The sequence below is a fragment of the Eufriesea mexicana genome, unplaced genomic scaffold (assembly GCF_001483705.2).
Source record: "Eufriesea mexicana isolate 0111107269 unplaced genomic scaffold, ASM148370v2 scaffold1824, whole genome shotgun sequence".
In the NCBI taxonomy this organism is placed as follows: Eukaryota; Metazoa; Arthropoda; class Insecta; order Hymenoptera; family Apidae; genus Eufriesea; species Eufriesea mexicana.
The window spans coordinates 777,036-798,252 of NW_016909928.1; the positions used below are offsets into that span (position 1 = coordinate 777,036).

The following is a 21,217-nucleotide window of genomic DNA, read 5'->3' on the forward strand; positions in this document are numbered from 1 at the left end:
AAAAGATTATTTGAAACATTATATTAAGTCTTTTCAGGCGGACTGGGATAAATATAAACAATTCGCAATTTTTAGTTATAACACCTCAACTCATAAATCTACTGGTCTAATTCCATACGAACTTCTATTTGGTCGAAAAGCCCATTTACCTACTTCTACAGTACAAGAACCGCAATTCCACTATTCGTACGATGACTATATTCGCTCGTTACAAAATAAATTAAATATATCTTTTAAAATTGCGAAAGAAAACATAAATAATTTTAAAAATAAAAGCAGAAGGTATCACGATAAGATTAATTCGACAAAATTTAAAATAAACGATCTTGTCTGTATATACCAAAAACAAATCAAAACGGGACTAACAATAAGTAAAAAATTAGCAACTAATTTCAAAGCAGCCTTCAAAATTACTTAAATCTATCATAATAACACAGTAGAAATTAAAATAGGAAGGAAGAAATGCAAATATCATACTAATTTTTTAAAACTATACATTTCAGATGATTCCGACATAACTCTTATTCTGCTCTCTAATTTAATGATTAGTATGGTAAATATATAGAAGCAATTAATTTAGGTAACCATAACATACTTTTACCATTCATAATAACTCCAAAACAGCTGAATGAGGAATTAGGTAATTACAAGGGTAATCTCGAATTGCCCGCAACAGCAGATATCGAGAACTTGCCGATTCTTCATAAATTAACAAACCTACGAGCAATAGTTGATAAAGGACTTGTATTCATTTTGAAATTTCCGCTTGTAAAGAGAACGATTTTTGACGCATATCAATTAATTCCGCTTTCCATCCAACATGGAAATTCATCCATCTTTTCCTATATAGCACTAAGCAACCGTATTTACTCTTATCTCAATTTAAAAATCATTTCTCTTTCCTACCAAACTTATTGGGTTACAACGAGTATTTGGATGGATCGTACGTATGTGCAAATGTTCACACCACCAAGGCTATGAACGAAGCTACCTGTGAGATTTTTCTGCTATCGCCTCATTTAAATCAGCTTCCCAACGACTGTGAAACAAGGACCATCCGATCCGAAATAGAAAGTTGGAAATACATAGGAAGAAATCAATGGATTTGCGTTCTGCAGAAACCTACAAGCCATATAAATAAAAACTTCAGTCATTCCCTCGATTAGTATAATCGGGAGCGATTGTTGTATTTCTTCGGAAATCACGAAATTGGAACCGACATCACTAAAACCAATGAAACTGACTAAGATCAACGAGTTTGATGACCTAATAACGCAAAAACTGAAAGAACCATTCATTGTAACGCATACGCAATGGTACACTATAGCCTTGTGTGTAATAGCCGCTATATCATTCCCTCTCATTTGCGGAAACTGCTTCCGCTACTTCGAGTGCCAGAAATTTCTTCAGAGATTGTTTTGTTTCACGAGGAATCCAGCCAATGGGGAAGTTATACCCTATGATACCTATGATAAAAAATTTTGTGAATTGCACATTCGATTCTGACGTTCGCACTGAATACCGGGAGCAATCTCGAGACATCGTGTTATATAATACTCAAGATGGAATACAAATGCCCGGAACTCGGTGTCCAGAGAAGAAGGAGTACAATCGAGTTCATCAAATTTCTGTCGCTAGTATCGCCATCTTACAACTTCCGCAGGAAAACTAATCGTCCAACAAGAACGCATAAAAGTACGACACCATTATAGTATTTAACGTCTTAGAAAACCATTTATGTTTATAGTTATTTTCTCTTATTTCCTCGTTCATGTATATATACATGTATCAAGAATATAAAATATATATATATAATAAACCAACATTTATATTAGCCATCTAATCATAGTTTTAATATTTTATATCTATTACTTAGATTCTATTATTATATTACTATATTCCTATTATACTATATACTATATACTATACACTATATACTATACACTATATACTATTACTATATACTATTACTATATACTATACACTATATACTATTACTATATACTATACACTATATACTATTACTATATACTATACACTATATACTATTACTATATACTATATCTATATACTATACACTATATACTATTACTATATACTATTACTATATACTATACACTATATACTATTACTATATACTATACACTATATACTATTACTATATACTATATATTCCTATACTACACTACTATATTCCTATATTTCTATTCTATTATTATATTACTATATTACTATATTCCATTATCATTTTACTGTAATACTTAGTAGACGATTGTATTATTATTTTATTGTTATGCATATTTATTAATATGTAAATGTACGAATCAACAATGTTATTGTCACTTTGTTTATGTTTATGTATGTGTGGGATTGGAATAAGTACGGCCCTGGAAGAATGGCAGGTGTGTCTGGACCCAGAACGAAAGAGACCGCGCGCAAGAGGATCGATTTCAATGAATGTTTATGTTAGAGCGAAAGATTAGATATGCGTGCAGAGTGTTGAAATACCGCGCCCACCGAGGTTGTGTGGGAAAGAAGTATGATTGCGAAGGAAAGTCTGGGTATGGAAAAGGACAGAGTGAATGCTTAAATAAGGGTGCCAGGACGCGGGCAGCACTAGTCATTAACGGTCCCAAAGGTAGTGTAAGAAGTAAAAGTCGAGCGTACCCGTAGCGGGTCTCTAGTTTCGTAGCCAATAAGTTTATTGTATTTTAAGAAGCAGTAAAACAACATTACTTTAGTCAATTCCCACAACCCCAGATCCTACATATATGTTCACACAATTCGCGTACAATCGTAATTCTATTAATTTCAAATTTTTAATTATATTAAGTAAGCAAATTTCATAATTGAAGATTATCATCTTCAATTTCATTAAGGAGGTAGGTATTGCATGACCAACGATCCGTTGACTCTTAGCCACTGAAAGGATCAAGTTGATCCTTTGATGAAGAACTTGATGAAGACAGGCCAACGTCAGAGTTCAAAACATCTTACTCATTCCTACCTTGACTAAGGGTTAATGTTCATTTTCACCCCACCAAAAAATAAGAATATATAAGCACATCCGAAAACTGTACGGGGGCAGTTCTTATTCTTCTCCGCCGATTCATAGCTATTGTATTTTCCGACGTAGCCTCGTTGTAGAACTCGTATTATATATACAGGCGTTCTGAAATATACTAAAAAGATTAATCGGTCTATAACGTTCTCAATCCGGGTTCCAACACCAATGAGAAAAAAGAGGGTTAGATTGCAAATATTTGACAGTAATGATGAATAATAAAACAATCTAATTGTGGTATCCTCAATGTAGGAACCACGTAATAAGAATATCTGAATTCTGATCAGACTGAAGCGGTTTCATAAGAGTGTTTGAGAATAAAACATTTGTTTCAGAAATAAATATAAATAAGAAGAAATATGGAATAACATTGATGGATGAGAGAACTTACGATAGAAAAGAATTTAAGAAGGGCTTTGATCGGTTCCCAAAAGATAATTATATAAAACAAAGTAATAAACCGTTTAATTTTAACATGTTGGAATCCTATTTTAATATATATTATACTTTTATTACATGAACTATGTATTATATTCGATAAACTCAAATTCAAATATGTAAAAATCTACATATTCATTGCCATTTCTATTATAAAATTTTATTTATTAACCGTATCAATCGTAACTTGATACTTTGAGAATGTTTTTATGTTGAATTCATTCAATTTGTATTATTCCTGAGTTTCTTAAATCGCGGTTTCTATATAACGCGACAGTGGTTTCCATGTAACGCGGTATAAATTAATCCGATTTGTCTTACTACTATATTTCTCATAACGCTGTTTCCACAGAACGCATTTCCTGATTTTAATTAATTCGGATTTTCATATAACACGGTTTCCATATAACGCGGTACGAATTAATCGTGTTATACTTGTATGTAGTCATAATAGAATAGCAAAGGTTGTCACAATCAACAGTAATAGTGGTGCAGTAATAAACATAGTTGTTTCCAAATTTTTTATCAGCGTTCGATCTCATCACGAAAATATCTCTTTTTTCTCAATTTTTTCATAAAATCAATTATGCCAGTTTCCACTTTACAAAGGCTACCTAAATTTTGCCACACAATTTTTTCTCACCGTTTTATGGCAGTATGAATGAAAAGTATGGTTGAATATATAGCGGCAAGACCGCACAGAGAAAAATTGCTCGAAAAGCAAACAAACCGGGGCATTGGCTCGGAAAATGAGACAATAAAAAATCCGACATGCCAATCACCCAGATTAGGGCAATAACCTATTCGCCCAAGAACCAAAGACGTTGGTAAAAGATTTTATAGACTGATTATGAGTTTATAATGTAAGTTTGTAAAGAGAAAACTTTTCTCTACCGCACCGTTACAAAATGAATTACAAAAAAGGAAAAAAATGATCGAGGTCCGTAGAGTGGTCAGACTTTGTAAGAATCAAAGACTTTATAAGAAAAAGACTATTCCCAATTTTTCACTGTACTTTTTGATGTCAGAAATTTTTCGAGAACAGATTGTTCAAATGTGTCAAAGTAGAAGCTTCGAGCTTTAAAGTGAATCTAACTGTAAGTTGATCGTCCTACGACGTTTCTTCACGATGTTACAGAGGTTCAAAAGTTACGATTTTTCCATCCCTTAATTTTTCTTACTAGTGCACTTTTATCATATCGCGCGAATTTTTCTTCGTAATATATTCTATTTTTGCATACGATTTATTTGAAAGTTAATAACACAGTCAACCTGAATAAGAAACCGAGACGGCCATGTCTTCTACAAAGTGTATCAAATCATTGTTTATACTATGTATTGCTGGGTCGTAGACATTTTCAGCAAATTCAGTATGAAATAGAAACATTTATAATTTGTTGTCTAACAGCATTGCTAATAGGTGAAACGTTTTGTTACAATGCTATCGCAAAAGGAGAGAAACATAAACGAAGAAGGTAAATCGAGGTATAGAACCTATGAATGTGCGGGACCTCGAAAATTTTGAGAAATACCGTTTTAATTACTGATTACACGATAGATGTATGATATAGTCTTTTCAAAACAAACGATGTTCAACAAAACGAATGATGGAATTCTCAAAATTTTCAGGAATCTCGTAGATTTCAGATCCCGCACACTCTAATAGAACCAGATACTTGCGTAAGAACGAGGTGTGTAATAGGTTATACTGCAAATTCAATTTATTTATAAAATATAATTATAGTATAAAAATTATAATGGTTGAAAGAAAACAATGTTAGAAATGTTACAGAACAATTTCATAGTTGAACAACCTTTTTATTTCTCATTGTTAAAAGTGTTCACTAGTTTTGTTACCCTAGCCTCTTGCTCCCCAGCCCCATCCTCTTCCTCCCCAGCCCCATCCTCCATACCCACCACCCCATCCATTTCGCCATCCACCTCCACTTGACCATCCATAACGCCAGGGTCTCGAATACCTTCAAAATATCAATAGATTCATTATTAAAGCGAATAAAAAAGTTTCGTTCGTCAATGAAACCTGTAATACGTGGCTAAGTATATCGTACTATACACAGAAAATAGCATTTAACCCCCTTATACTATTATAATAACGAGTCTAACTCGTCGTGAGTTTTTTCGTTAAAGTTAAACTCGATAAAGATGAATTATACACGCATTCACCTAAAATTATATTTAATGTATTTTATGCGCAAAATTTGTACAAATCCTAAAAATTTTGTTTAATTTTATCGCGAATAAAATAGATAAATAGGTGCAAAGTAATACGATGAAAATAAATAAATAAATATAACATAATCACACGTTTATTCGAATGAAAGTTTTGACTAGTCTGATAGTTATAGGGTTAGATATATTATAAATGTAAGTAAATTAAAAATGTTTGTACTTGTAAGTAATTTAAGCAAATTATAAATATTTATACGTTTTATAAATATTTTTCCTATTTTTATAAATTATCAATGAAATGCTAGAAATAAAATGTAACTTGTTAATGAAGAATTTATCAAATAGTTTTGTAAATATTATTTTTAATGATAAGAATGTAAAAATATGAGAATATAAAAAGAATGATTTATAGGTACGATTATGTTAACTGTTTTGGCGCTATAATACTGCTATTAACGAGTCATTATATGACGTAAAACTCGTTATTTTAGGACATTTTATTTATAAAAATACGACAACGAGATATGAGAATAGACAATGTGAAAAAAAACCAGAGGAACGTACATATATTATATCAGACTGAAAAAGTTTCGTTATCGTTGACAAATACCGTGTATTCGTCGCATGATGTTAATTGATTAATTTCCACGTGTTACATTCAATGATATTTTTTATTATCATTATGCAACAAACGGTTTAATAATTCGAAGATTTAAATTAAGGAAAGGTGAAGCCATTTTATATGCATATGTATCTAGTATATATCAGTATACGTCGATCTATAATATATATTTCATTAATTTATCTGTAACATAATAGAGCAATATAACTTAATTAAATTGTATATTTGATATAAATTTGACAAAATGTGAAATGTTATATGTATTGAAATAGACAAAAAGTAATAGGCCGAAAGCCAGTTCCTAAATGAATAATGTACTTTCCGTTAATGTAATATTCTGTTTTAAAGCTTATTACAATTCAAAAGAAAATTTTTCTTTAATTCCTTGTCGTCCTTATGTCTTTAAATGTTGGCATAGATTAAGGACACTATAAATGCTTCTATCGAAATTACTATTGTTAAAGATTACTACCATTAAATTACTAAGAAAATATCTTTTCATTCCAAAAACTTTTGTCTATAATATAAATAACACAATATAGAAAAAAATTGAACGATTTGCAAGCTACTTCTATGGTTACCATCATATTTTCAAGCTAATATTAACAATTAACATTCTTTCCATTTTATTTAATTAAACGATAGTTTAAGAAAGTATTCTAAATTTGTGAATAATTAATGTCTTTTTTTATTTTACTTAAATTTCCTGTAATAAAATTAACGTTAGCGTTAAAATATTATTCTACAAAACTCGAAGTTGGACGTAATACGTGACAAAGGAAACTTGAATCTTAACTTAAGAAAGAACTGAAAAATTCTTAGAAAAAAAGGAAACGTTTTATTATCGAAAATAATAATTAATAGTCTCTAATCGAAAATGATTATGCGTATTTCTTTTGCTACGTAGAATAAACATAAAATAAAATTTTTATTAATTCAATTCATATAACTTAATTCATAATTCATTAATTCATCACTGATCACTTTTTGTAATAAGTTAAGAAACATAAATCACATAAATCTTTCCTATCTGATATTATGTGTAACTTTTATTTTTGATTTCTAATTAAAATCACTCCAACGATAAGTATAACTCGTCACGAATTCTTCATGTTAAATCCCGTGATTACGAGCTATACTAATCACACAACCATAATCATATTTCACAGATTTTAACATGCACAATATTCGAAGAATTTCTAAAATTTTTATCAAATTTTATCATGGATGGAACAGAAATATAGTGGTTAACTAGAATTAAATACTACTTCGATGCATAATATTTCATAATCAAATCGTAGTGCAAAATTAAATATGGAATATGAAATTAAATTGATAATTAAGTTAGATTAAATTATTTTCATTTACCCATAGGAAGTTGCATCAGCATCTAAGTCATTAGCATTGTTTAAAGAAGATGCGATCTCTGGACGAGCAGGTCCTAAAGGATCTTCCAAAGAGGCCACCAAGACCACCATTAAGAGAAGTAAAACCTATGTTTGAAAAACATCCTTGCTTTTTATTCGTGTACAACAACGGAAGATTCATCGCGAACAAAAATAATTTCCTTATTCTTTTATACTGTTTACTGTTTAATGTGCAACATAAACGGAACAATCGTTTCCAAAATATTAGTATCGTCCAAGATTTCGTTGAAGCAATATAAATCAATAGTAGTGACACGTGTGACATAATCTAATGAAATTCTATCCAGCAATAAAATATTAAAAATACCGATTTGAAGATGAGAAAAGACAGGAAAATGGGGAAAGGTCTGGTAAATAAATTCACACGTGCGAACGATCGAAGCAAACATAACGTGAATTTTGTACTCACCAAGTGCACTGGTCGCGGCATTCTGAGAACTGAGATCGCATTGGCCAGGACCGAGTTTATATATGTTTCTTCAGGCACAAAGAGCCACAAAGAAGTGTTGAGGCTACATAAGGGGGCAGGTAATAAAGGATAATTACCAATAAGCGATGAATGAACGAGTTTGGAAAATTATCGTCGCTCTTCTTTCATCCTTCGATTATTATTTGAATATTCGATAATTATTTACATACTACTCTAATTTTCTTCTTATCCAGAAGAACATTTGAAAAGTCGAACAAAAGTCTTCCCGGTTAATTTACGTTCCCTAACTGCAATTAATCGCTAATATCAACGATTCGTAATCGTTGTATTTTTAGGTAATGATAAATCATTTTATTTATTATGATTAAAACAGCATAGAGTATAGCAGAGCTACGTATAATTTCAATTTTACCTTCATTTGAATTCTTACAACGTTGCGTGTTTAAATAAATCAGTAAATATACATATGTATGAGCAGGAATTGAGAAATACATATGTACGTGCAGAGCTGTGCGTACATAACAAAGAGGGAAAAGGAAAAATCAGGGAAGAAAATGATGAAATATTATGCGTTATAATATTTTTCCAATTAAGTTTAAACAAAGATAGGGTCAATATATTAGGCGAATACGCGCCAGTTTTCAAGGTAGGCTGGTTACATTCCAGTTCTCTTCAAGCACGACTCGTTTGTTCTTTTTGAGGGAAGGGGTAAATATATCGATGCTCTTTTTTTATCAACAAAAATATATTCAGAGAAAAACATCTTTCGTTTGTTTTTGTATAAAACATTCGTGGCATCTAAAGCTGTTATCCAGATGCTAGTCCTACTATATTGGAGCACTAAAAACTATTACATACGACAAAAAAAAAAAAAAAAAATAACCAAAATATTTGAAATGTTGGAAATATTAGATATCTCAATGTTCAAATTAATTTTTTATAACGAATTTGAACAGAATTATTCTTCATCGTCTTAGTCGATAATAGAGAATACACTGTTATTTATCTTTAATACAGAATAATATTTTTGTTTAACCGTTTCATTTGGTAAATTATGTTAACCATTATTCCCTTAAGTATAATTATTATTTAAAGCGCAACGATAGATATATTTATAATAATTTTTGAAGTGTTAAATTCTGAAATTAATTATGACCAAGGTTCATTACTTAAAGTTATCTTCCAACAATCAAATTTTCCCTAGACTCTATCTAACACTAGAACTAGAACTAAACTAGTCAAGATAACCGATTTCGGACATTTTTGTTCTTTATTCACAAAAATTATAAGCTATTCTCGGTAAAAGCTAATAAGTAGATATATATCTGTTTTTATCACGCTACTTTATCGTTATATGTATACTTATGTATTACTATTATATGTAATTACGCATTATGGGCTAGTAGTTTTAATACTGTAATAGTACTGTACAAGCAAAATATAAAAGAAAATTCGTTTCAGAAGGAAAACAAAATTTTACCGTAATTTTGGCTGTAAACGCTTCTTCATGGAGTTATAGATAATTGTTGAACGTAGTATGATATACAATATATACATGTGTATGTACAATATAGGTAAGAATGCATTTTTTTAAATTGTAGAATATGAAAGGTCGGGCTTATTATGGCATCGCTATTAATGATATTAACTATCAGTCAGTTAGATTCAATGATATCGGTACATCATATAAGTACAGATATAGTGCATACGATTAACCTTTCGTATTCTACGATGAAATATCCGCCATTACTCCTTTTACGTGGTGTTCGATATTTGCGTATAATTTTGTAACGAAGAGTCACTTAAACTTTATGCAATATCTTTTTCTTATTTTTATTCATGGATTTGATTCTGCTTATGGATCGAATGTTGCGATAATTCGCTAGAAAAATCAAACCAAGTTTCATATTTGAGTATATTTTTCCAACTAAAGTTCCGTTTGTACGAATGTGAAACTAAATTTATATATTTCTCTTTTCATCCTCGTACTTAGATCATAATACGATAACTTATAGGTGGAACAAAAAAAATAAAAACATATTTTGGAAATATTCAAAATAAACTATATAATATTGTTTTTTTATTATTGTCTTTTATTAATGTCCATGTATAAACATTGGACAGATGATATTTTTCAAGCTTCCAAATTAGTCTGTATTGATTATGTTAAAATAAATTTAAGAATAAATTTATTACATTGTACGTAAAAATACTCGTTTTCAGATGAAAATAAGGTGAAATCCAAATAAGAGGATGTGCAATACTTCATTTTTACTTATTTTTATTTTCTTATTTTCTTATTCTATTTTATTATTATTTTATTTTTATTATCTTATTTTTATTATATTATTATTATTATTATATTTATTATCATCATTATTATCTTTTTTTTTTAATTTACCAACTTTTACATATTATAGTTAATTAGAATTTGAACATATTATAGTTAATTGCTTAATTTAAAAGTAGCGGAATTATTCCCACATCCAGACTCCCATTCCAAGACCCCCACTTTCTTCATATACTTATGCTCGTATACTTATTTATGGGAAAAAGTACGGACTAACAACAACGTGAATACTCATATGCATACTGCAACTTACATAAAAGGAAAATGAAAAAAAAATATTTCAAGGTTGAATATTTTTCCTCATTGGGATTTATTGCAGCATTTAGTTATGTGAAGATTGGATGTCACTTTGTGTGCAAGTATAACACAATATATAAATGTAATCAATGTTTTTATATGTGAAAGAATATAATAACGTATAATGTACAAATTTACTTATTACTTTATAAAATCCATCCTTTGTCAAATTATTTTTATTTTTATTCATATGAAAATATATTTTACAACTGTATATTAAATATTAATTAGGATATGGATAAAATATGGTAAAAATAATTCTTTTTATTTTTTAAATAATATTTTATTTTTGATAAATCATATTTTATAAATGTCTTCTCTGATGTAAAAAGTGCTTTGTACTACTTCAATGCTGGAGAGAGGAACAGAAATAATGGGAAAAGTTCATACAAATATGTATCCTATCTGACCTTGTCTCTTAGTCATGATCATTGTGTTTAAATAATGCATGATGACATTAAAAGATGAAGTTAAAATAGAATAACTGATTTTCTATCAGTTTGTATGTTTTCATATAACATGTTTAGCATTATTACAGTCTGCATATAAAGATTTTTGATTAAAAACAAATGTACGAACGTTTGACAATGGCGTTCAAAATTAAAAATGGTTGTTTCAAATATCACTACTGTACAAATGACTATAACTTAAGGAAATGTAGAATGTTCGTGATTGTAATTATTAAAACGATTTATACATACTGTGAGACGTTCTGTTTATCAAATGAAAACTATGTTTGACTTTCTTTATCGTTAGAAAACTGATAAGAATGTAAGATAGTTCTTCAATATAATATTTTTTGAAGGAATAGAAATTATTCAAAACTTTTCAAATTACTTACAAGTAACTACAATAAAATATCACAATATTTGTGGGTAGAATGGACAATAATATCTAAGACCTTTTTAACGAATAACACACAAGGTATATTTAAGTTAAAATATTTAAATAATAAACTATTTGAAAAATAAATAATAATAATACATATAATATATAATAAAAGTGTATTCTCTCCAGAAATTTCTTCTTTATCACTCACTCTTAATAACGATTACATTTATGTGTTCACTCTTTGAAATTTCTCAGACAACTGTTTCATTCTGTCACATTATTCTGAACATTTTTTCTAACATCATTCACAGTAGACAGCACTCAGTCTCACATTAATATCACATATTGCACAATTACAGCCAAATGAGTTTCATTCATTCAACCCCACTCACACTCACACAGACAAAACCAACACTCACAATATTTGGTTAGATAAATCCTGTAATTTAATATATTCGGTTATATAGAACTACATTTTTGAAGATTATAAAACTTATGTTAATATTAGTGGTTTGAATAAAATATCAAATCAAATATCTAAATAATAAAAATTACCAATAAAAGTACACATGTCGATTATTATAAAATATATCATAAAATATTGCACACTAACGGATAAAAATATATTAGAGAAAACATATTTAGAGTACCTAATTTAAGTTAATAAAATGATATGGAAATGATTATTCATTGTATTATTATTATATATTTAATAATATATATTATATTATTATTAATTATTATGGAAATGATATTAATTACATAAAATGGAAAAAGAATATAATGCGAGTAAAGAAACATGAATATGAGAAGAAGAAGATATACAACAAAAGAAGTAAATAGGAAAAATCAAGGATATCACGCATATCGTTTGAAGGATAGGTGTATGATAGAATATAAATATGATAAACTAAGCAAAAGGAAGTATAATAAATAAATATATTGGTACGTTTAAATACAAAACATGATTAACCAAAAAATTAATCAAACTTTAAGTAATTTTGTAATTCTCTAAAACTCAGAAAAATTGGAATTGCAAAACTATAGTTTTGAATACAATATTTGTATATAATTCACGAATATAAATCGACTTAATTTACTGGCAAAGTGTTCCAAAATGTAAATTTATGTGCATATTTTTTACCATTATTACGATTTATAAATAAAAATAATCTTAAGCTTTTATAAACGTCATTCTAAAAACGAGTAGAAAAATAAACAATGAAAAAGAAATGTAATGACTGAAAAATATCTTGATCCAGGAAAAGATACAGATAAATCAAGTTTTTAATAAAAATGACGTCTGATTAATAAAAAAATAAATTGATAAATAAAGGAAACTTGTAAATGTAAAATAAATATAGGGTATCATTAAGAAAAATGATTATTTTTATTTATATTTCTTAAATTAATTATAGTTTCATAAATGAACTATATTAGACAAAAATATGCTATTATTTAAAAAAGTGAAATAAAATTAAAATTAAAACACAACTTTTTACGTTTCATAAAGAAGACATATAAAATACAAAGGGTTTCACTTATTTGAATTATTTATAAACGTCGACGAAGAAACAATTGTTTTTTTAAAACATCAAGGCAAAAATAAAAAAGAAAGAAATGATAGAAAAAAGCATAAGAAAAAAGAGGAATATTTAATAAACAATATTTTTTGAAAGTATTTGCATCAAATTTGAAATCTGCAACGATATCTTTCATAAGTATATACATATATAGAGGGTTTCACACAATGTTATATACGATTTTTCAAGTACTTGCGATAATCTGGCAGAAAAAATATTTCAAACACAAGTTGTTGTGTTTTCTATGTTCTATACAATTTTTAAAGAATACTTTTTTCAAGAATTTTGAAGAACACATTCGTTTTTTCAAATTGCACTTTATATTTTTGACCTAATATTATTGTAGCCTATATATAGTCGAATTCAACGACTTAGTACACCATGACCTTAATCTGAAAGGAAAGAAATGAAAATTGCAATAAAAAATGACATGAGTGGGTGATAATAACTTACGTTTATTATTAAGACTCGAAATTACATTCACGTCAAGAATCTTGAGTAAGTGTTATATTACTAGAAACTTATCTAAGAACTTATTTACAAACTGCCGACAATTCACAACAAAGAAAAAATATGAACTTGCCATAGCTTTGCTTAACACTTTACGGAAGGGCCACGTAGTTTGGAGAACATTGGTTGAGTATCACGATCCCAGGATTTGTCACCACTTGATTTTTTCCTATGGGTTCATCGGCAGTCAATAATTTTAATAATAATTTAATAATAACATTTATCTATTCCATACTTTGTATTGGAATTGCATAAACTATTGACTGCAGATGACCCCATAGAAAAGAATATATTTAAAATATAAAATAATATGTATTTATTACGTGTAACAGGAAATATATTATTCAAAGTGACATTTTCTGTTGTACTTATATCATTCATGCTTTGTTACTGTTACTAATTTCATATTACATTGCAGATTATACAATTACGGTGTAGCAACCCACTCAGGCCAATTTTGGATCTGTTTATAGAGTTCATTCCCAGGACTTAGCATGGGTTGAACTTGCCTAGCACCAATTACGCGAACATTTTCTCTAAGCATTCCTAGTGATTTACCACACTGAATTAATTTATGCGCAGCATCCACCATTTTACTACTCGCAGCTTTCCCTGAATGAAAAATTATTCAATTTAAAATAAGTTAACTACTATCAAAAATATAATTACAAAATAAAAAAATAAATCTTGAAGAAGAGGAATACGTATTTTATGCAATATTTCATCATAGTATTCTAAAATAATAGTTCATAAAATACCTTGAAAATTTCCTACGAAAGCAATTGAAATAGATTTTTTATTATATCCATATGTATGAGCACCCTCGCGATTCCAGCCGCAACCTTCGTATATGTTTCCATCTCCACCAATTAAAAATCTGTTGATTTAAAGTATTAAATAATGAACAGAGAATAAAATATTCATTATTTCGCGGAAGTACCGTTTGTACCTTATTAAGAAATTATAAAGAATAAAAGTTTCGTTAAAATCGTTACATCAAAAAGTAAATTAGTATAAAGCGAAATAAAGTATACTTAAATTTTTTATAAGTAAACATTAATTAATTAGTGCTAATTAGTTTTCTTATATTTAAATTGAAGATTCTACGCAAGTATGTTATGTTGCAGCACATATAACGTAATATGTTCAAAATGATACTTAAGAATATCCTATATCGTGCCATTGATTGCCATCCATATGATAAGAACGAATGCTTTCGATTACCTCGATACATGAACCTTTGGTATTACATTCTGGAGTTACTGTATGGTGAATTAGCACATACGGAAGGGGAATAATTAAATAATTTATGCTTTTTGCACTCGTTACTGTCCACTCGTTCCGTTTAATAATTTTTGGGCAATTTTGATTCTTGTCTAAAAATAAAAAATTACATTAGCTTCAGTTTTTTAAAGAAATTACATTTTGTATACTTAATAATTAAGAATATCTATTTTAAAACAAACGTAGTATATCTTAGCCAGTTAGTATTATTACTTCATAAATATTTATTTACAAATCATTAATCAATGATATCTTTTTTTTAAAGGCTGTGAAATGCAATTTTGATTGTTCGCTTCTATTCGCAGCTTTCAAAGTTATAAACGATATTTTTGCCTGTAATGTAAATATACTACTCTGTTACAGTAATCTTCGAATAATGATTTTAAATATCAACTTAATAAATAATCATTTTGGGGGATGATTATTGCATTATTATATTTAAATACAATTGCATTGGTTATTAAACACGTATATCATTTATTAAGTAACAATCTAGAACCTTTTAAACTAGACACGGAAAAGAACTACGATCAATTCGAAGATCAAAGTTGCATATAGTATATATAATTACAATTGCGAATATCCTTTACGTATTATTATACGTTCTAGTTTCTACGTATAATTCGTAAAAGTAATATGTTTAAATTACGCTTCAAGAACTACATATGGTACCAAAGATTATTTAAAGGTCACGTTACATAAATATTATATTCATCTAGAAATTCATAATTTATTCAATAATTTATAAAGTTGTTTAGTTTTATGAAAAACAGACATATTTATCACCAAGAAATGTGAAAAGATTTAGTAGTAAATATGATTATATTGTAATTTTATTTAAATATATTATTAAACATGTTATTATTTTCTGAGTAATATAACGTTTCTAATAATTTAGAAAAATTTAATTATTTTAAATAACATCTAGACAACAACTTACCAGGGACGCAAATATGGAAGACAAGGAAAAGTACAAAAATTAACTTCTGTATTTTGTACATATTAAATTTAAATTTTATAATTATAAACTACACAAATATATTATTTGTCTATTTATTTATTTAAATATTTATAACTGAAATTATAAATATCTTTACACTTGTACAAAGCTACGAACACTTATAATCAGAAGATATGTAATCGTGGGACTAAAGTTCACGCGATCTCAACCAGCTTAGTCTTATTTTTTCTTATAGAAAGTGTAAACAGAAGAAAATATTTCATAAAAAATAAATAAAAGATGAAATAATTCCATAAAAAATATTTCGATTTGCTAATCGATTTATACTAGCTGTCGATATATCGATTATTCGTTATTTCAATTTTGAATTCTGAAATAAAATTAAATTTAAGTTTTATATAGAAAATGTTATGGTTATGCTATATAATAAATTTTTTTTCCAATTTCTGTATAGGTATCAATGGAAAAGTGTTATATATACAATAAAACTATTATCTTTTATATAAATATTCTTAAATAATTATATTTTAATTAAAAAACGATAGGAAAAAGTTTATATTTGTATTAATTCATAAATAATATATATTAAATATGTTATTAAACAAAGTTTCAATGTTATGTACGTTAACGTAACCTAACCTAATAAAAAAATTAAAGAGTACTATTAGGGAATTTATTGGTGATGATTGGTATTGCATATTACTAAATAATCATAGCTACAGTGCGTCCATCTAGGAGCGTCGGCTACCGATGTCCGCCGCGGCGGCGACAGAGTCAACATCCGGCGACGCAGAGATGCGCACGTTTCGGCGCTCGCCGAGGGAAAAGGGACGCCGCGATCGTGACTTCGGGACATGAGAGCGACGATGAAGCCCGCCAGCCTACATAGCAGCACCTGAGGAGCACGCTCGCTTCCAGCAGTACGTCCTATAAGGAATTCGGCCGGTTCACTTGGGATTTACGTAAGTTCGATCCTTGGTCCTAAAGTTCATTCTAAAACGATTGAAAGGCTTCTGTACCAACGAGGTAACACACCTCTTTCTCTGAATCATGAATGGTTCTATGATCCTCTTTTTTAAACAGAAATTATTGATAATTACTATACGATCTTTCGTTGTCTAATTATCAAATTCTTTAATTCAATGCGGATAATATGTTTCAAGAATTTTGCAGATTAAATTAGATAAGAGAACAAAATAATAAATACATTTTCACTTATTCTATAAAGATTTATATATTTATATAGATTTCATCTTGTGACAATTATATTTCAGGCTATTATTTAATATATGTAAGTCCATATTCTATTAGCATTAAACAAATTGCAAAATTCAATAAATCCCTTTTATATATAATTTTTTTAAATATGATTTAAATTAACAAAACTCTTCTGCTAAGATCTTTTTACTGAAGTTGTTTAATTATTCATGTAATTTTTGTTTATATATAATAAAATTTGGAAATATTTAATTTGAATATTGAATTTGGTTTATTTTGATTTTAAATTGTAAAATGTTACTTGCATAAAACAATATTTATAACTTAATCTCTGTTCTATCACTAAAACCTTAATAATAAAATACCTAACCATGCAGTATATTGTTTAATTTTAAAGGCATGCTTTGATAAATGTTTGTACTTTTATTTATAATTATAAATATATTTATGATAGGTATAACTTTGTACATGAATTTATATTGTACATAGTCTGATATTATTAGTTAACCTCAGCATGATTCATTTATGCTTTTGTTAATTAATGTATATCCTTATATTACAAAAAATTGATTTTACTGAAATTATTTTCTGTATTTTATATAAATTTTAGGTGAGAATTGTTCGTTCATCAATTTTTGGTGAAGATAAATTACCATTAATAAGAGTATATCTCTTTTGTGCGTTTTGTTCAAAGAGGTTCTCAACGTCCATAGTTAAGGGCACGAGGTTTGTCCCATTATTTAATTTATAATTTATAAAATTACATGTTCATTTATTTATCTATTTATTTTATAAATATATAATGTAATAAATATATATTACCAAACTTTATTTCCTAAATTATATCTTGTTACATATATTTTAATATGTATACATTTTATAGCCTGAGTGAATTATTTTAGAGCCATGTCATCAGGCGCAGGTTCCAGTGGAACTAGCCGGGGGCGTGGTTCATCACTGGCAGACAATAAGCCTGAGAGCAAGGAAGCGAAGCCTAATCCAAAGATGTCGAAAGCTTTAGGAACATCCGCCAAAAGGTAGCACATCCATCCAAAATTAAAAAGACTTAGCCATGGAGGTTTAACAAGAGCTTAAACTAATCTTCTTGTCGCAGGATACAAAAAGAATTGGCAGAAATCACATTAGATCCACCTCCAAATTGCAGGTTTGGTCTTCTTCGTTAATTTTGTTTTGACACTTAGGTTATTTATTACTTGAGAAATACTAGTTTGATTTTTAAATATATTTTCATAATTAGACAAATTCTATTTCTATTTATGAATCAGCCATCAGTTTTCATAAAAACTATAATTTCTATTTTTCACATTTTTTAAACTATTAAATAATCTATCTAATTTTAGTATTTATCTTATAGTGCAGGACCTAAGGGAGACAATTTATATGAATGGGTATCAACGATACTTGGACCTCCAGGTTCAGTTTATGAGGGAGGAGTATTTTTTTTAGATATACACTTTTCCCCAGAGTATCCTTTTAAACCTCCAAAGGTATGTTTATAACACAGTTTAATTAATTTATTCATTATCAATTTAATAAATTTTATAATAAATATTATTAGTGTATAATAATGCCATGTTACAAAAAAAAAGTTGCTCAAACATGAAATGATATGAATTTACAGTAAATTGTTTTGATTCTAATATATTTTATGTACAAATTATAGCCTTCTTTTTGTAAATTTACAGCACTTAATATTTAATATTTATAAAATTGAATATTATTATCATTGGAAATAAAGACAATCGTGTTTAATTAAATAGATAAATAAACGTTTTTACATGAAAAAAATAATCAAAGGGGGAAAATTTACATTGATAATTAAAAATTATTTCAATGCATATTTTATAAACTATTTTGTTTATCTTACTATATCTTTGTTTATTTTTTGTATTATTTTATATTATATTTACAATACTTCCTGTTTTAATTATTTCATAATATAACATTTTTGAAATTGTTGAAAATTTTTTCATTGTAATAACGTGTGTTCACCATACAGTATATTTATTAAAAGAATAAGCAGAAAATTTTATTTTAAAATTAAATTTCCGTGGATTATTTACCTTAAATTATATTTTGTTCAAAATAATATAAGAAGAGTGGAAATAGAAATAGTTTTCAAACAAGAAAAGTAAAGTAACAATTTATTTAAATATTTAAAATATTTAGTAATTAGTTTTTCACTATAAAATATTTACCTCATAGGAATAATATAAAAATGCAGCATATCTTCTTTGAAAGAGATCTTTTAATGTAATTTGCTTGAAATGAATGATACGTGTATAAATATTTTTATAATCTCTCAATAATATGCTAAATTTTTTTCAGGCTCCATTCTATTATATAACATAAAATTATTAATGTATAGTTAATCGTTAACAATGATTTTAGGTTACATTCCGAACACGCATCTATCATTGTAACATCAACAGTCAGGGTGTAATTTGCTTGGATATATTAAAGGATAATTGGTCTCCTGCGCTAACCATTTCCAAGGTTCTATTGTCCATCTGTTCTCTCTTAACAGACTGTAATCCAGGTAAAATAAAATCCATAATTATTATAAATAAAGTATCTTGGAAATCACTATATATCTTATTTAAATAAATAAGACAAAAAACAAAATTAACTTCTATGTCTATATTAGAAACATTTTTCATAATTTTGTTGTACAAATTTGTAATGTTATTTGTACTACTAAATTATCTGAAATAAGTGTGTATGTGTGTATATATTTACTGAAATGGGACAGTTAATACATTTATTTTTACATATTTCAGCGGATCCTTTAGTAGGAAGTATAGCAACACAGTATCTACAAAATAGAGAAGAGCACGATCGTATAGCACGGCTTTGGACTAAACGTTATGCCACATGAATGACTAAAAAAATCTGACCTCCTGTTCCTTCAAAGCGAACTTAGGGGAGCCCGTTCAACTATATTAAAATTTTGATTATTCGAACTGATCAGTGTTTTAATAAATTAATGAAAAGAATCAAATTTTCTCGTTTAATCGAACGTTATTAAATTTAAATTTGTTTTAATATAATAATATTTCTTGAAACTATGTTTCACTTAAAATTATTTGGCGACATTTTCGTAAAATGGTGAAAAATATAAAGTACCATTCTAACATTAATTGGTCAATCGATCAATCCACTAGATACATTCACATATATTTTTGTTAACAAACACTTATTTATAGATATTGTTTCATCAATTTGCGTTAACCATATTGAGAAAAATTACCTTATACTAACGACTAAAGTTAAAATGTTCGGTTATTCGAAAAAGAATTCTGAGAACTTGATGATCTTTAATATTTCTGTTTATTTTTAAACTTTAATTTTAATATAATGTATATTAATATTATTAGTGACTATAAATGATCATTCGAATAATCACAGTTCAGGTTCTCTGCACCTTCGAAAATTTATCGTATGTATATGTATATCTATCGAAGGATTGCTTTAAATGAAAGACTCTTTAAGATCGTCGATACGGTCATTGTGATGTGCTTTTATATCGAGTATGTAAATGTGCCTAAGATGAATGAATGTGCGTGCATGTGCAACCTTACTACTCTCGTTTTCACCCTGCAGCTTTTGAGATAAATTTCTTGTCTTTTAAAATGTATTCTTATGAGTACAGTTAATTAATGATACCATAAAAATATATATTAAGTCTCAAATAATTTTTCCCATTACAAACATAAAATTTATTTATCTTTGTAATTACTAAACAAATTTTGAAAAAAGAAATCATAATATCGTTTTTATAACAAATTTCTTTTATAGAAAAAATTACGTAAATTTGATACATTTTTATAATAAAATTATTCATTTTTTTAAACAATAAATTACTACAAAATAATATATTTAGTATTGGTATTAGTGTAATATATTCAATTCAAAAGAAAGTACTATTTTTTATTATATAATATAAGTCTACTTTTTTCTCAAACTGCCCAATCTTTTCTTGTTTAGTAAA

General features: G+C 27.7%; 3 protein-coding genes across 3 annotated transcripts; 1 reads left to right on the plus strand and 2 right to left on the minus strand.

Moving 5' to 3' along the window:
* Positions 1-5,360: 5,360 nt before the first annotated feature.
* On the minus strand, positions 5,361-8,171 carry LOC108549145 (neuropeptide-like protein 32). The gene is made up of 3 exons (XM_017902402.1): positions 8,151-8,171; positions 7,683-7,807; positions 5,361-5,481 (listed from the first exon to the last, which is right to left on the minus strand). The coding sequence occupies exons 1-3, from the start codon at positions 8,169-8,171 to the stop codon at positions 5,361-5,363; spliced, it is 267 nt and encodes an 88-aa protein (XP_017757891.1).
* A 5,503-nt stretch (positions 8,172-13,674) lies between these two features.
* PGRP-S3 (peptidoglycan recognition protein S3) lies at positions 13,675-16,067 on the minus strand. The gene is made up of 4 exons (XM_017902439.1): positions 15,967-16,067; positions 14,905-15,118; positions 14,501-14,619; positions 13,675-14,354 (listed from the first exon to the last, which is right to left on the minus strand). Exons 1-4 carry the CDS (start codon positions 16,025-16,027, stop codon positions 14,170-14,172), a joined length of 579 nt encoding a protein of 192 aa, XP_017757928.1. The 5' UTR covers positions 16,028-16,067; the 3' UTR covers positions 13,675-14,169.
* A 709-nt stretch (positions 16,068-16,776) lies between these two features.
* On the plus strand, positions 16,777-20,227 carry Ubc2 (ubiquitin conjugating enzyme 2). Its single transcript, XM_017902445.1, has 7 exons — positions 16,777-16,949; positions 17,816-17,931; positions 18,108-18,242; positions 18,320-18,370; positions 18,581-18,713; positions 19,618-19,765; positions 20,007-20,227. Exons 3-7 carry the CDS (start codon positions 18,112-18,114, stop codon positions 20,102-20,104), a joined length of 561 nt encoding a protein of 186 aa, XP_017757934.1. The 5' UTR covers positions 16,777-16,949; positions 17,816-17,931; positions 18,108-18,111; the 3' UTR covers positions 20,105-20,227.
* Positions 20,228-21,217: the final 990 nt, after the last annotated feature.

Coding starts and splice junctions, on each gene's coding strand:
- PGRP-S3 (XM_017902439.1), bottom strand. CDS start 16,027: ATGTACAAAATACAGAAGTTAATTTTTGTACTTTTCCTTGTCTTCCAT. Junction 15,119..15,966: donor CTTCCATATTTGCGTCCCTG/GTAAGTTGTTGT, acceptor TTTTATTTTTAG/ACAAGAATCAAAATTGCCCA. Junction 14,620..14,904: donor TGGCACGATATAGGATATTC/TTAAGTATCATT, acceptor TTAAATCAACAG/ATTTTTAATTGGTGGAGATG.
- Ubc2 (XM_017902445.1), top strand. CDS start 18,112: ATGTCATCAGGCGCAGGTTCCAGTGGAACTAGCCGGGGGCGTGGTTCA. Junction 18,243..18,319: donor TTAGGAACATCCGCCAAAAG/GTAGCACATCCA, acceptor TTCTTGTCGCAG/GATACAAAAAGAATTGGCAG. Junction 18,714..19,617: donor ATCCTTTTAAACCTCCAAAG/GTATGTTTATAA, acceptor CAATGATTTTAG/GTTACATTCCGAACACGCAT.
- LOC108549145 (XM_017902402.1), bottom strand. CDS start 8,171: ATGCCGCGACCAGTGCACTTG. Junction 7,808..8,150: donor TGCCGCGACCAGTGCACTTG/GTGAGTACAAAA, acceptor TTTCAAACATAG/GTTTTACTTCTCTTAATGGT. Junction 5,482..7,682: donor GCTGATGCAACTTCCTATGG/GTAAATGAAAAT, acceptor GATATTTTGAAG/GTATTCGAGACCCTGGCGTT.